This window comes from Thermobia domestica, chromosome 13 (assembly GCF_964235325.1).
Source record: "Thermobia domestica chromosome 13, izTheDome1.hap1.1, whole genome shotgun sequence".
Lineage (NCBI taxonomy): Eukaryota > Metazoa > Arthropoda > Insecta > Zygentoma > Lepismatidae > Thermobia > Thermobia domestica.
The window spans coordinates 193,333,289-193,349,707 of record NC_137466.1 but is presented as its reverse complement, the minus strand read 5'-3'; the positions used below and the strand labels follow the sequence as shown (position 1 = coordinate 193,349,707).

The window sequence follows — 16,419 nt, the reverse complement described above, 5'->3', positions numbered from 1 at the left end:
TCTGGTCAGAAGTGTTAATTATTCCTTCAATGTATTTCCACTGTATATCAAACTCACACCTCCTGTATCAAAGTCCTCCAGTTAAAGAAGCTTCCTTAACTACCTAGAAACCATATTCCTTTCATTTTCTCCCGTCTCATTTGATTACAGAAGAATAATTACCTAAATCATGGATAAAATAGATTAAACTAACTGAAGAAAAGTGAAATTAATTTTAGATAGCGGTTCACCAATCGACTAAAATCCATTTTGACTTCCATCATGTTTCCCACACTTGAAGATGTTTTCTTAACAAGTTCGAATGACTTGTAGAGAGATTCACCTTTAGTTTCCAGATGCTTAATTGTTTCAACTGTTGAAAGATGTACACTCATGTCCAAAATTATTGTCGCATGTCTATAAATATGTTGTTGTAGGAATATAATTTGATAACGAATTCGTTCGGTATTTCTTATGTTAGTACGTGTATAGTCGGCAAAGACATGTATGTAGCAAATTTCATGTCAAAAGAGCAGTAAATAAGAACAATAAAACGAAAATAAAACTTTCTTGTTCATTTAGAAACATTTTGTTTTACTCATTCTAATTTTTGTATTTATAATACTTTTATTATGAAATTTACCACAAATATACATTTCCCGATTATACACAATGTATCGGTATTAAAAGTACCCTGCAAAATCATTATCAAATTATATTCTTACAAGAAGACAGTTACAGATATGCAACAATCATGTTGGACATGAGTGTACATCAATCGATAGATATGCGACAATAATTTTGGACATGAGTGTACATGAATGAAATTAATATCCTGATACTTGAAACGATAATTCCAGTACTCATAGGCAGGATTTTTTTCCCCTTAATGAATGTACATTATATACGAAACTACAGATTTAGAAATTTAGAATATTACATGATTCATAACTTCATATACGCAGAAATATGCAATACCCTTAGAATATGCACTAATCCTCAAAATATACAATTTGGATTTGCACATACGCATTTTTAAAAAATCCGGGATCTATGAACTGTTCTTAGTTTTCCTTTTTTATAGGGTAAAAATTAGAGTATGCGGGTTGCATTATTATAGGATGTTCAAGTTTCTGCATAACATGAAAGTTCTTGAAAACAGCTAGTAGAGTTCACTTAATAACAATTTCATAAGTATTAAATGGTCCACTTCCCAAAACTACTGTATTTCTTAGGAGGAGGAGACTGCATGAGGACTCTTTAAACTAGAAATATGCGTACTTCTTCGTTTTCCGAAAACTGTTTTACTGAAATAAAATACATTCTACACTCTCGTGGCTTCCACGTTCGAAATGATCAAACACAATATACTTGTACTACACAAATGACTACAATTTGCCACATAATGCGAAATACAACTGCGACCACATACCATATCACAAAGAAAATTACTACATATTTGCTACTCTAAGAATACTCTACATTTTCTTACATAGGGTGTTCCGCGATTAATCTGACACACACACACATGTTCAGGATTTCAATACAAGAAAAAAAATTATCTGCGGCTTTAGTTGAAAACGATTTTCGCGAAGTTTGGCAGCTATTTTGTTCAGTATAGACACCCTATGATCAATACCATTAATTACCTTAATTATGTGTTTCCGATTAGAGCTGCAGATAAATATTTTTCTTTACTGAGATCCTGAACATGTATGCGACGTTAATCAGTTTATTCCCGGATATATGTATACACAGACCATCGAAGGATATTCAATCTATGTAAATTAAAGAGGCGCTGTGAAGAGACGAAAGAGGAAAAGGTTTGGTCGTTGGTTCTTTGGTGGTACTGTTCTTTTTCAACTTACAAACTAGAAAAAGAAACAATGGAAGATTTCTCATCAGTATAGACAGTGGTATCATTCAGTCGGTTCGTCCGAATCGGTTGTTAAAGTGTATTCTACTACTATTAATTCTCTGAACTATTTTTGGAAATCAATATACAAAATATCAATATGAGAATGTGCTATATGACTTAATCCTAATCACGATTATTATTATTATTATTATTATTATTATTATTATTATTATTATTATTATTATTATTATTATTATACAGTCATATTTTATTAATACTGTCAACTTACTATACTGATCACAGAACCAATTGTTAAATGATTTGAAACGGAATGAAATGAAATCTTTTAAGTTTTACGTCCCACGATTATGCCTGCTAGGCTAAAGGAGACGGTGATGATGAGAAATGAATCCAATAGTGGAATGAAGAAAGTGAGAGGAAACGGGAAAAACCCGAGAAAAACCAAACACGCGGTGTTTGTCTACCACAAAGTTCAAGTGGTGCGAGCTGGAATTGAACCAAGGACCCCATGCACCAGAGGTGAACGCTTTACCACTGAGCCACCGCGATCCTTAAATGATTTGAATGACACCACTTAGTATAGATAGCACATTTTTCTGCAACTCTTGATTTCCCCCCCCCTCCCTCGATTGAGTAGGTTTTCGACGCATTAAAACAGAGATAAGAGAACGAAGAATAAGGCGGGTGTTCTAAAAAATGGCATCCACGGACCACAGAGCACTATTCTACAGACCAAAATAAATCGAAAGTGTTATATGATTGTTTGCCATCCGGAGCCTCCTTCAGCCGCTATGGGGAATCAAAATTTCACAATGTGGTAACGCCGCAAATTAACTTCCAGCAATTAGCATTGCTCTACAAATGCAACAAGCAGTTGAATCGATTGTTACACTAATAAGTGATGCTACTGTCAATCAATGTCGATTTAAGCTGCCATCTGGAAAGAATCGTATAACAATTTGATAAGTGGGTAGACTGGGCAGATATAATCTATGATTCTTTATTTGCGACGTTGTCACATAGTGCAATGTGAGTCTCCAGACAAGGCTCGAAAAATATGCATATCGAGTATATATATCGAGTGTTGCAAAATAAGTGTTACAACTCTTGGGAGGTGACTCCTGCCACTGAGACAAGAAAAAAAGTTCTCTTCAACTTTCGGCTATCGGACATAGTTTCGGATCTACAAGGTGCCGAAAGCGTGGGAAAATGACTTTCGGACGCCTATAGTTTGGAAACTATCCAACGTAAAGAGGGCGAGTAAAAAATTTACTGAAGAAGTCATACCTGCTGTATTGAATTTTGCATGTTTCAAAATCCTATTATGCACGCACAAGGGATTCCCCAAAGGAATGTAGGGAGTCCCGGATAATCTGCCAAATGAAAATTGGTCTAAATGGTTATGAATTGATAGGGTTTCTACCAGGTAACAATAATTCGTTTGAATTAAGTCGATATCTGGAATAAATACAAAATGGTGGACACCTTCTTTCCCGTTGTGTGTGGTTGCATAATCACCAGGTACGGATGCTGGCCAACAGTGACGTTCTGAGTATTAAGTGTAGCGAATTTGTACTCAACTGCTCTAGAAAGACATCTGGAGTGTTGGTAGAGCACAAGAGATGAAGCAGGGTGATTCACATGTGTGGAAACACGTAACGAGAAATGCCCAGAAATGCACTCATACTAAGTAAACATGAGTTCAAAGCGTCGGAAATGTAAGGAATAGCATCAAGAACATGAAAGCCATTGTCAATTCACCAATAATATTCCATCAACCCGATGCAATATGATCTGCACCGTTGCATACCAATAAGTATGCAACAACTGAGGCCAAGTTGAAATTGTGCAAGGGGACTCAGTAAGAAACTGGGTAAACTAAATGAATGTCACTAGTGGAATCGCATGATCGATATTGAAATGTGGCCAATGTGTGTGTTGATATCGACATGTAGCTAATGGACAAATGTCAACATGTCCAACTACTGATGGGACAACGTCCCACGTGCAGAAACTAGGAAAATAACGTTGTATATTCTGTTATTACATCTGGTGCACTTTTTGGTAGAACGTAACTAGAACACGATTGTATCAATGTTCCTCTTTGTTTGGGATATTGTCCCACAGTCGACAAATATGAAAAGAAATATCTTAATCCATGGTTCAAATTCTGATAGAGCGTGAAAATAACAAACTTGTATCATGTCCCACGTCTTCTGGGACATATGACGTACTCGAAATATAGGAAAATACCCCCAGAAATTCGTATTTTACACACAGTGCACATGCCAAGACAAAGACGAAAATGAACCAATTTGGCACATGTAGCACTACTGCTGGAACGCCATATATATGGAAAATAAAACGGCATGAGAAATAGGAACGTCCTAAAGCTCTGATTGCTTACAACTGTGCAGTAGGAGTAACAAAATGAAACACACAAGCTTCTCGGGAGGCTGTACAAGAGCGTTTGCCAAACAAAGTGGGTACCCCTCAAAGAAATGAATACAGAGAAAGTGAGGCTCCCTCGAAGCCTCAGGGCTAGAGCGTTCGCTTTTGCTCGCATAGTAGCAGTTTCCAATTCTACTAGGAGCCCAGGGCCTCAGGCTCGACCCGAGTAGTTATTTTCCAATTCTTCGCACGTGGGACGTTGTCCCATCAGTAGTTGGACATGTTGACATTTGTCCATTAGCTACATGTCGATATCAACACACACATTGGCCACATTTCAATTTCGATCATGCGATCCCACTAGTGGCATTCATTTAGTTTACCCAGTTTCTTACTGAGTCCCCTTGCACAATTTCAACTTAGCCTCAGTTGTTGCATCCCTATTGGTATGCAACTGTGCAGATCATATTGCATCTGATTGATGGAATATTATTGGTGAATTGACAATGGCTTTCATGTTCTTGATGCTATTCCTTACAATTCCGACGCTTTGAACTCATGTTTACTTAGTATGAGTGCATTTCTGGGCATTTCTCGTTACGTGTTTCCACACATGTGAACCACCCTGCTTCATCTCTTGTGCTCTACCAACACTCCAGATGTCTTTCTAGAGCAGTTGAGTACAAATTCGCTACACTTAATACTCAGAACGTCACTGTTGGCCAGCATCCGTACCTGGCGATTATGCAACCACACACAACGGGAAAGAAGGTGTCCACCATTTTGTATTTATTCCAGATATCGACTTAATTCAAACGAATTATTGTTACCTGGTAGAAACCCTATCAATTCATATCTAATTAGACCAATTTTCATTTGGCAGATTATCCGGAACTCCCTACATTCCTTTGGGGAATCCCTTGCGCGTGCATGGTAGGATTTTGAAACATGCAAAATTCAATACAGCAGATATGACTTCTTCAGTAAATTTTTTACCCGCCCTCTTTACGTTGGATAGTTTCCGAACTATTGGCGTCCGAAAGTCATTTTCCCACGCTTTCGGCACCTTGTAGATCCGAAACTATGTCCGATAGCCGAAAGTTGAAGAGAACTTTTTTTCTTGTCTCAGTGGCAGGAGTCACCTCCCAAGAATTGTAACAGTTATTTTGCAACACCCGATATATATTGCTTTAGTTTGACTTGTAGAATAACGCTCTGTTGTCCGTAGGTACCATTTTTAGAACATCCGATATATATAACAGTAAATAAGAAATGGGATAATATAACCATATAAAAACTAGTTTCGTTTAAAAGTGTGAAACTACGGTAGACTTCCAAACTCAGCGAATTCAATACTCAAACTTGAAATAGAACATCTATAACTGCTGGTTGCAATATATAAATAAGATCAAAGATAGAAAGTGTTCCTCGGACGCTGAATCATATCAAAAAGCCATTACTTGTTATCCCGTCTCTTTGGTTCTATGGCGATAAAAGATTAACCACTTCCGGTTTGAATAGAAGGTTCAGGAAGGAGATAAAACCTACTATTAGGAAGCTGAATCGATTGCAAAACACCACATCTCGATAGTTTTTGCTCTATGGAAATCGAACCGGATGTAATAGTTAATTTGAACCACTTCTGCTTTTAGTGGAATGTTGCGGATAGTCCTGGTACTTTGCCTTGAGACGCTGAATCGATTGCAAATAACCGTTTTGCGGAACCTATCACCGTTTTCGTTCTACGGTGATCAACAGTAAAAACGGAAATGGTCAATTTTAACCACTTCTGGTTTGTATAAAGGGTTAACGAAGGAGAAGGAACCTATTCATGGGACGCGCTGAATCGATTGCAAGGAACTACATATCGATATCTCTTTCCGTTTTTGCTCTGATATCTATCAACGAACGGAAGGACAAAGCCGTTCTACAAGATTTCTGACACTTATGCATAACATAGTTTGGAACTCTAAAAATCAGTAGATTACCTGTTTTGGTGGCATGGCTCTAAGTTATATTTAGCGAATAGCGATTATATTTTTACAATATAGGCTGTAGGAAGGGATATGCTTCAGCTCGAGCCAAGAGCGGACATACTTCCTAACAACAAAGTAAGATTTGTTATAGTTATAAGATTTGAAAAAAAAAAAATGTTGAATATGAATTCGCCTGTTTTGTCTTATCTCCTATTACCCCTCCACATTGAGCAAACTGAATCTAACTATGAAGTATTCGCGAGAGAAACTACGCATAAATAGTTACTCCAATTTTCTGACATTTCTAGTGCCGATTCGCACCTTGAACTTCAACGAATTCTAACATTCGGAATTTTATGAATATAAAATCGGAAATCAATAAATACTATAGAAAGTGTTCCTTAACTCCCTTTAGAAACAGAAGTTTCGAAAACGCTGAAACACATTCTCTCTTATTTTTAATGAAATGTTTAATATACTGAAATTCACGCTTTAATCTTAACCAAACACACGCACTAGGCATTATAGGAACATAATATCGGAAATTAGAATATTAAAGTAATTGTCCCATCGCCTTCCTTTAAGATTGGAATATTCAAAAACACTGAAACATGCTTTACCTTATTTTTTAATTAATTAAGACGTTTCTATATCAAAGTTTACATCCCCATGTTACGCGAATTCTCCAACTGTTTCTTTTTTTCTGAATAAAGAATCGGAAATTTGAATAACTTTTAAAAAATATGAATCCTTTTTTATTTCTCCTTAAAACTCTTTCTTATCCCTTGCATTCACGACGAAAGGAGTATTCTTTCTTGCCTGGACATTGATGAGTAAGTCACTTTTACTGTTTTATACAATAGCATAGATTTATTGATCCAAGAAGGTAGTTAATTTCTTTGAAGTTTAAGGTTCCTTTATGACGTACGATGAGACACGGATCTACTACTTAAATTGAATCCGATTAAAAAAAAAAAAAAAAAAAAAAAAAAGAACTCTAAAAACTAACTATTCTAACTCTATGGCCTATGGAACCCAGAGACTCAATGCCGCATTCACAAAAGCTCGCCACTGACTTTTTGTCTTTAGCCAATTGGATTCAGTTTCTACGTTGTACCTCCATTTCTGCGAGATCCATCTTAATATTGTCCTCCCATTTGCGCCTAGATCTTCCTAATGGTCGTTTTCCGATTGAATTTTTCAATTAAAACTTTGAAGAGATTCCTACTTTCTTCCATTCTGGCTACAAGACCTGTCCACCTGAGCCTCCCAGATTTCATGATCCTAACAATGGTTGGTAAACGACATAAATTATACAGTTCCTCTTTATGAAGTTTCCACCATTCTTAAAAAAAAGAACTCTAGAACCATATATGTAATAAAGTAACAACATACAGTTGAATTAGATCTATACAGGGCCAGATTTAGTCTTTTGTCATTCTTAGATCGAACGGTGGTTGCAATCCCTCACCAAGACGTACAAAATTTTAACATAGTAGTAATTAAAAAAAAAAAAAAGAAAAAGAAAAAAAGAAAAGAAAAGAAAAATCTTATTTGATGCATGTCTTTGTTTCAACATTTTTGTACAAAGTTTAATGAATTTTCATCTTGAATCTGCTGTAAAGAAATATTTGAATTGTTACAAATTTAAGTCTTTAAAATAGTTACAGAGAATGTTCAGCTTAATTATTACAGTATGCACCGGTGCGATATAGAAGAAATTAGTTTTGAATATTTGTTCGTAACACTGTGAATATTCAAATACTAACAAGTTGAGAATGCTCCAAGAGCATTGTCAAAACGAACTAAAGATTTAATTTTTCTTATTGACTTCTACAGGCTTTATACCAATTGTTCTATGTACTTTATTATTATACTCATTAAACAATTTTTGTAATATATCTATCCATTTATAATTCTCTTGAGTACTAAATTTTTTCTACATGTTTGTTTAAGAGTTCTGTTAAAACGTTCTACGATATGTTGTTTTACGAAGACACATGCTCAAAATGGAGGGCTCAAAATTGAAAAACACTGCAAAGTAACATCTCTCTATGACTTACGGTTCCCGAGATATGGCTCCTTAAATCTCCCGAAATCTGAACTTTTTTGGCCAATATCTCGGGAACGGTAAGAGTGAAGCGAAAAATCCCATCACTTCTTTCAGATAATATTTGATGTTCTATCGAATGGAGGGCTCAACATTGAAAAGTTCGCAAATAACACACACACACACACACACACATACAAAGAAAGAAAGAAAGAAAGAGAGAGAGAATTTACTAAGGACCTGTTTAAGTTCGTTGAAAATGTCACTAAAACGAACAGAATAATTGTTTTGAAATTTATGCTTTTACTGCATTCCACAATGATAATTTGGATTACAAGAAATAAAACGATTACCTTATTTGGTATTGATTTCCCAATATTACTTCTTTTCTATCCACACAAAAATCATAAAAGTAAATGAAACAGGAGAAAAGGGTACTATGAAACAGTATAAGAAACTTAGTTGGTATTGTCCAGAAAACAGGTTTGTATAAATATTCACATTTCAAATAAATTTAAAGTACCTTCCTCCTTGCCCCCACCCCCACTTCTTTTTCGAGCGAAGGTGTCTATTACATAAGCATGCTGAATGTCTTGGAGGGCGTTTACTATGACTTTAATCATGTTTTATTATTATTATTATTATTATTATTATTATTATTATTATTATTATTATTATTCACTTTCACTACATCTCTTATTAAATTTTCGTCCAACGTGCAGGCACCCCTAGCGATAAATCCAGCCCTAAGTCTATATTTATCGAGAAAGTAACCAGTTCCAATCTTAAAATGAAAGTACTATTTCAGCATTTATCTGGTTATGACTGAAGGGGACTAGGAAAATGTATCAATTACAACAATATTTTCCGGAACTCGACATGAGAACTCTTGGGCGTTATGTTTCCTCATGTGAATTGCCACTAGAACAATTAACGTGTATTTGGCACTGAATAATAGATCATTTATCTCACTGAATCCACCATTGACAGAGTAATTGATGAACTGGGTCCTGAGAGAGAAAGACTGAGGACATTTTTTTTTTTTTTTAAACACCGCATTGGCGTTGAATGACAGGTTGACAGCTAGCAACACAAGGGCTTTGTCCGCTTCCCTCTTCTGGTAGTTACGTAGTTTCACTTCAATTCGGAGCGCGTAAAGAACTCTTTTTCCGTGATCATATCACGAGCACACGTGCAATCGTTCGGTTGTAGTGTGGCTGAACTCACCTGAAAAGCTGTTTCCAACTATTTTGATTATGTTTCCGGAGAAATAGGATTATGATGGAGGGTCAGTGACACCGTACGCCAACATCATGGTGCGGATACTGCTCTTGTTACTGCTAGTGCTACTGGTGGTACAATTAACAGGCGCAGCAAGGGGTGGTGGCCGTGGAAGAGGCAAAGGGAGTCGCAGGGGTGATTACTCCCGGTTCCCCATGCATTTCCAGTTTCAAAGCCCAGCTAGTGCTAAATATTACAACAACCCTAATGTAAGTATTCTGTTCTAAGAAAATTAAATATTTGAAGTTGAAAGAAAAAAAAAATGTAATACCAGCAATTAGAACAGGTTCAAAGTTTATTTATGCATTCTTACGTAGACATGCATTATTTTTAATGTTAAGAGTGTTTCTTCTATCTTGTGCTGATATTTACAAATATAACTCTTAGTTCACGCGGCAATCTGTGACTTGTGCATAGTCACGCTAACTGTTTACATAAGGAAGCACGGATTGCAGAATTTAAAAAAAAAAAATCTCAAAGAATAAAATATTTGTTTAATAGTGTTTAACTCCAAAACTACGAAGAAGTTCATAAATGTTTAATTAAAAATGCAAATCGTTGTAAGCAGAACTGAGGCTGTACTAAACCACTGTTATGATGGATAGGGACGAACGCAGGAATTTATTTCGGGAGGGGTCCAAACAATTTCAGGCTAAATTATATTAAAAATTGTAAAATCGCCCCTAAAATTGGACTAAATTTACAAAAAAGTCCGGATTTCGGGGGAGGGGGTCCGGACCCCCAGGACCCACCCCCTGCGTATTGATGGGAACGAAGAAAGGGAGTAAGTATACAAAGTTAAACATTAAGAATTCTATGAACTCGTAGTCAATATAAACTTTCTTCTCTAACGAGCAAATCTAAAGCGAATTAAAAACAGTCATTATTATTATTATTATTATTATTATTATTATTATTATTATTATTATTATTATTATTATTATTATTATTATTAAAGGATTCTGTCTTTTGGCAGGTCCTGGGGCTAACGAAGGTTTTTTTTCGTAATTTTCAGTTTGGACCTGGAAATGTTTCTTCCATGCTTCTCGATTTTCAGCTTCCTCGTTAAGTTCCCAAAATTTTCTTATATTTTTTCAAATCATCGATCACTTGTGTTCTTCTTCCTATTCCTCGCTTTCCTTCCACTTTCCTTTTATGGCGGTATGAAGAAGACAATTTCTAGTAGTATAAAGAACTCAAATAGTAGAACAGAATTAATAACTAATACAGAGGTAACGAGAAATGTTCTGTACATCACAATACTTTCACAGTGCGATGCAGTTCATATTCTATCAAGAAAGAACTGACGTAATAAAGCAAAATTATTAGCGCGGTGTCTTAGATGCGCGTGAACTAGGGTTTGATTCACGCTAGGAGCAGTCAATTTTAAGTAGGGGCAGTTGACTCAATATTGGAAGATTCTTGAACTAGTAAAATTTACGCATAGCCGTAAAGCCCCTCTTTATTTTACATATAATTTAGAAATCAGAGGTCTTCCCTGATTGAGCAATCTTGCAAAGCTGTTCAAGGTCTACAACGATGCCAAGTTTGATCCAGATCGGATGAGTTTGGTCGAATTCGTAAGATATATATATGACGTGTCCTTATCATTGATTTTTTAAAGGGAAAATCAAATGAAAAACGAAAAGATAGTACATTTCAATCTAGAAAATTAAAATAACTGCAACAGGACTCGATCTGTTGACCACACGTCACTCGCCAAAAACCATCTGATTGGCCACAGCCTTTCTTGGGATGTAATGTCATTGCTTTTACCACTAATACTCTGTAGAAAAAATGTAATAGTTCTCCTTCCAAGGAAACTTTGGATAGCTATCTAGAAGTTACTATCTCAGTATTCACCTCAGCTCTTTCGTGGCTATATGGCATAGCGTACTAGCCTGGCTTATGTTATTAGGATCCCACGTTAACTTACAAGTCCCTGTCTCATATAGTCTCGGTGGTGAAACAAGACGCTAAATTCCAATAAAACCACCAACCAATCCGAGGAGTTGTCTTATTACATAGGAAAGATACAATTACTGAATCTAGTATGACGCGAAGCGGAACATGGGAAAACAAGTGGCTGAAGCTGAGATATTACGAATATTTATGATTTCACTTACTATTTTATCCAGGTAGAAAAAAAATGTAGCATTCGTAAATAAGAAAGATAATGTTTGCTCATGCAGTAATTTTGTATCCATTTTTCGATTCGCTCACTGGAGAAGAGAGAGAGAGAGAGAGAGAGAGAGGGGGGGGGGACAATGTTTTCTGCAATTATCCCGTTTATTTACGTAAGTTTTCGAAACTACTCTTTCTCCAAATTATGCTGTTTAATCATTACAATCTGATAGGCACAAATTCCAGTAATTTCTATATAAACCCACAAAAGGCTCTGGTCGAACATACAGCTTGTCCTTACAATCACTGACTAGAAAACAGAGTTCGTTATTACTAAGCTAGTTCGGCAGTTTCCTTTGATCATCGAAAATTCTGTTCCTCTGCTGAAATTACAGGATTATACTGTATATATTACATGTTAAGTAGACATAACCTTATAGAGTATTTGATTTGTTAGCAAGGACAGTTTATAACGCTTGTTTTGTTCATTGGGATTTTAGGTCTCTTTTCAATATCAAAAATACAAGAGACTGGACTCATAATATAATGTAGGTATCCTACATCTATTCCGACCATGAATGAAACACGGGTTTCTGACTAGAAAGGTTGTATAATCAGTGGCGTACGCAAAAGGGTCTCCGAATTTTAACACCCCCTCTTGAGCAAGATATTGTGCAGAAATAAAAATTTACCATATTCAGATATGTATACTAATACCTGAAATGTCATGAATTTGGGAGTTTGAATCTCTCCCCTTGACGAAATTCTGCGTACGTCCCTGGCTATAATGCTAACAACTTAGCCACGAGCAAGATCATTGTTAGTTATTGTGCTTAATGATTATTACTATATTATTGACATTACACACAAGAGCAATATACACTTATTACGGCACTGCCTAAGAAGGAACGTATTCTGAGAGACGTAATAGAAGGAACAACACAACACAAAATTACACCACTTGTGTAACGGTCCGATTTGTGGGCCTGGGCCGCTCCACGCCATCTGTTAGCGATTGGTGGAACTACGTAAAGCATAGCGACGAACACGTGGTCAGTGCGTCGCGTCGCTCTATCGCTAACAGGCGTACCAGGAGCTTTCTAGACCTAATGGCCTTTATATATTTTATTCACGTGACTCCCCAGTTTGCCCCACAACGCTGGATGGACGCCGGGAATCGACCTAGGACCACGCGGAGATGGATCCAATGCTCTAGTTGCTAGTTTTAAATATTACTTTATTGTGAATCTTTAAAAAAAGAATTCCAAAATTTTGCCGCCTCCTAAATTCTGCCGCCCTGTGTTCGAGCACAGTATAGCACTTACGTAAATACAGGCCTGATTGATACATGTATCATCTTTGGATAATACTATAATTAATCAAACATTAAAGTTTCCGAGTTAATCATAATTTTGGGCTATTAATTCAACCATATTGTGTATTGTTGTCTTATAAAAAACTTGATGAAGATATACTTCGGTACAGAAGCGCATCCAGCAATGTTTCCTGGGAGGGGGGTTCTTATACGTCCATGTAATATTGAATCTGTCTTATCCTGTACTCAAAAAGACGGCAATTACTGCCACCTACATTTTTCGAAAAAAAAAAAAAAGATAGATTATTTTTATACGAAGAGTACAGATGTGACGTAAAATAAAATCTTTAGCCTACATTAATCATTTCTCTGTTAAACAAGTATAGTTCTCTTAAGGGGGCAGACTACTATATATTTTTTAAAAGCTAACAATTTTTCTTTTGCCCGTTTTTCGCAAGTGAAAAGAGATAATGAAATGTTAACTTACTACAATAATAGATAATGTTATTCTACACCCGAAAATACGAATTGGAAGGATTTCCGGTGTTGCCATCAATAGAAATTACAATGTGACCAGAATTTGAATTACCCAAAAATCTAGGTTAAGGCAGCGACTAGAAAAATAAACTCAACGGCGATTGATGACTTATCATGCTATCTATGTTTCTTGTTAACTACTTTTAAATTAATATTTGTATTTATCTTTAATAAGTTACATAGGTTATTACAAAGTAAATAAGTAATTACAAAATAAATACAAATATTATTTGACATCAATTTACCTCAACATCAATTTAGCTCTAGTTTCTCTAAAACTACGCATGAGGATCTACACTCACCCACATCAAAACGAAATGAATGCTTCGTCTAGCGCTTACATGGCCCAAGGGAAGTCTTAGCTCAATGAGATCTACTAATTGGTTTATCTCTCATCTTTCATGGATTTTTTTTCTTCGTTAACAACTAGTAACATTGGAGAATTCGGTGACGTATTTTTATTTCTATCTGTAACGACATGTTTTACATGTTCAACCCTAGATGGCAATAACGAGTTTTAGCAGTAACTGTAGATATTGCAACGTCTACCTACCCTGTCAAATTTTTATGTTGATCATGCTCAAGATCCTAGCCCTTCTTCTTTCCTGGTTACGATTCTCTCATAAAAATATTATTTCAGTTTAACGTCTCACGTTTATACCTTTTGGGATAAGGAAGATGATCATTAAGGCAACGGAATGATGAAAGAATTGGGTGAGAGGAAACGGGAGTACTCCGTGAAAACCCACGAACACGATATTGTCCACCACAAACTTCTTGGGCAGGGATCGAATCAGGAACCCCACCGTGTCCCTTTCCCCCATCTTACTATAACGAAGCACCACTATACACATAACACACAGTACATTTAAAAATTTTCTACTGGACACATTCTTGAATATTCGGAATACCTTATCAAATCCTGGGGATATCTTCCTCCCACAAAGAAAGTGAAATTACTAGTACCTATCACTTTCTTTGTGGGAGAAAGATATCCTCAAGATTTGGTAAGGTATTCCGAATATTCAAGAATACTCGTATGTACCACAAAATTCTGTAATGAAAAACTTTGCCGTCAAAGAGCTATTGGACCTTACGTAGAGTCGTTCTGACGTGTAATTAATACCATACTAAAGAGTTCGACTAACATATGTTTCCAGCACAAGTCAGGCCTTTAGTATGACGCTAACCAATACGCTAAAACAATTCTGCAATAGGCCCAATATGTCTAGCAACAGTTTTAGAAGCAAGTTTCAAGTTAAGAAATGAAACATGTTACACATATTTCAATAAAAGTTACTTAAATAAACCCACTGATCACTAGCATGTTACAAAATGATCATACTACTTAATAAATGCTTTGTAGAATACGATTTGAAATATTTTATGTTTTGTGTTTTTGTTTTCAGGGAGCTAAAATCATAAAGTCATCCCATTTCGAAACGGAGTATATGCTTGGTCGAAAGATAACGTTTTTCTGCATGGCCCAAGGACTTCCCAGACCACACATTACTTGGTTTAAAGATGGAATTGAACTTTTTGCGCACACGTTTTTTCAGGTATGTCTACTGTGTGGTGAAGATAATATGATTAAGCTATATTCTATTAATATATAGGGTGTTTCAAAAAGAATGACGATTTTAAAAGCCATATGTATTGATAAAAACAGTACATAAATGGGATAAATTGCAAAATATTCACAAGATCTTCAAGTTTTAGCTATGCTGTTACAAATGCTCTATGTGTCCACCACCAGCAGCATGAACATCTAGCCGATAGCTAAATTCCACCATTTTATCGGAAGTGCGAGGCAAACCTGGACTCTTACCTTTGCACAAGCATCCAGTTTCTTCGAATTGCCGATACCACCAAAGAATGTTTTTGAATGCGGGCGAATCAATGCCAAAACGCCAATGGAATGCACGCTGGATCGAAATCACTGACTCAGTCTTTTGCAAACTGCAGCAAACAAAACGCCTTCTGTTGAGCGGACGCCATCTTACTTCTGACTGACTGCAAACTGAGAAGATGCATTGACTGACATCTAACGTCGATTTTTTGAATATCTAGGCCACGCCCATTCAAACAACACTCATTTACTTGCCGGAACGCCCCATGTTCCACAATTATTACCATTCAAAATCAGGTCATTCTTTTTGAAACACGGGTATTGTTCATAAAGAATGGAATGATATAGAAAAGTCTGATTACTGGATTGACGAAAATTATAACCCAGGTTTTCAAAATGAAATAAAATCTGCCTTTTACCTCCCATGATTATCTCCTAGGGCTAAAGGAGACGGATGATCACTTAAAGCGCATTGTTAAGATATAATTGATGGAATGATAGAAGAAAGCAGAAGAAGGAAAGAAAATGTCAAAACTTGATTTCGTTTATGTTTGTTGTCGAAATGTATACTTGCACTGGACTACATATTATTTAAATATGATAAAGTTATACCGTACTGATACAGCAAGCAGATAGGGTCTAGTTAAAATAAGTAACAAGTATCAACCGTTTAATTGATCACTACCTTCCAAGGAAAAAAAAAAAAAATATTTATTAAAATCTCATTCACTGATAACATACATGAGGTACAATTTTCATCCAATTTGCGTCGTCAAATGAATTTAAAAGCAAAATTACCAAGTACTGAAAAAGTTAACAGATTGTACGCAACTAGTCTTCATTATTCTTTTAATTTATGCCTCAGATGTTCATCTTTCGGCTCTCCCCTGTAGCCTTAGTAATAATTAGTAAAATGAGAATAAAATAAATAAAAACTTTAAGAATATGGGGGAGGGGACAGTTCATCGGAAGTAGTACAGTAAGCGCTCGATTTTTTTTCTTTCAGTGGAGGGTGCTAACTCATGATAATGATCTCGA

The 16,419-nt window shown here is 36.0% G+C and overlaps 2 protein-coding genes across 5 annotated transcripts in view; one reads left to right on the top strand and one right to left on the bottom strand.

Moving 5' to 3' along the window:
- Plod (procollagen lysyl hydroxylase) overlaps nt 1-16,419 on the bottom strand; it is a 210,222-nt gene that overhangs the window by 22,627 nt on the left and 171,176 nt on the right. The gene's annotated exons all lie outside the window — the stretch shown is intronic.
- LOC145668907 (immunoglobulin domain-containing protein oig-4-like) overlaps nt 9,391-16,419 on the top strand; it is a 45,232-nt gene continuing 38,203 nt past the window's right edge. The window contains exons 1-2 of one of the 2 annotated variants that reach the window (XM_081737184.1): nt 9,391-9,765; nt 14,942-15,095. In XM_081737184.1, coding sequence (XP_081593310.1) covers nt 9,589-9,765; nt 14,942-15,095 — 331 coding nt within the window. In that variant the 5' untranslated portion in view covers nt 9,391-9,588. The remainder of the gene's footprint in view (nt 9,766-14,941; nt 15,096-16,419) is intronic. The other variant, XM_081737183.1, reaches the window with a different exon arrangement.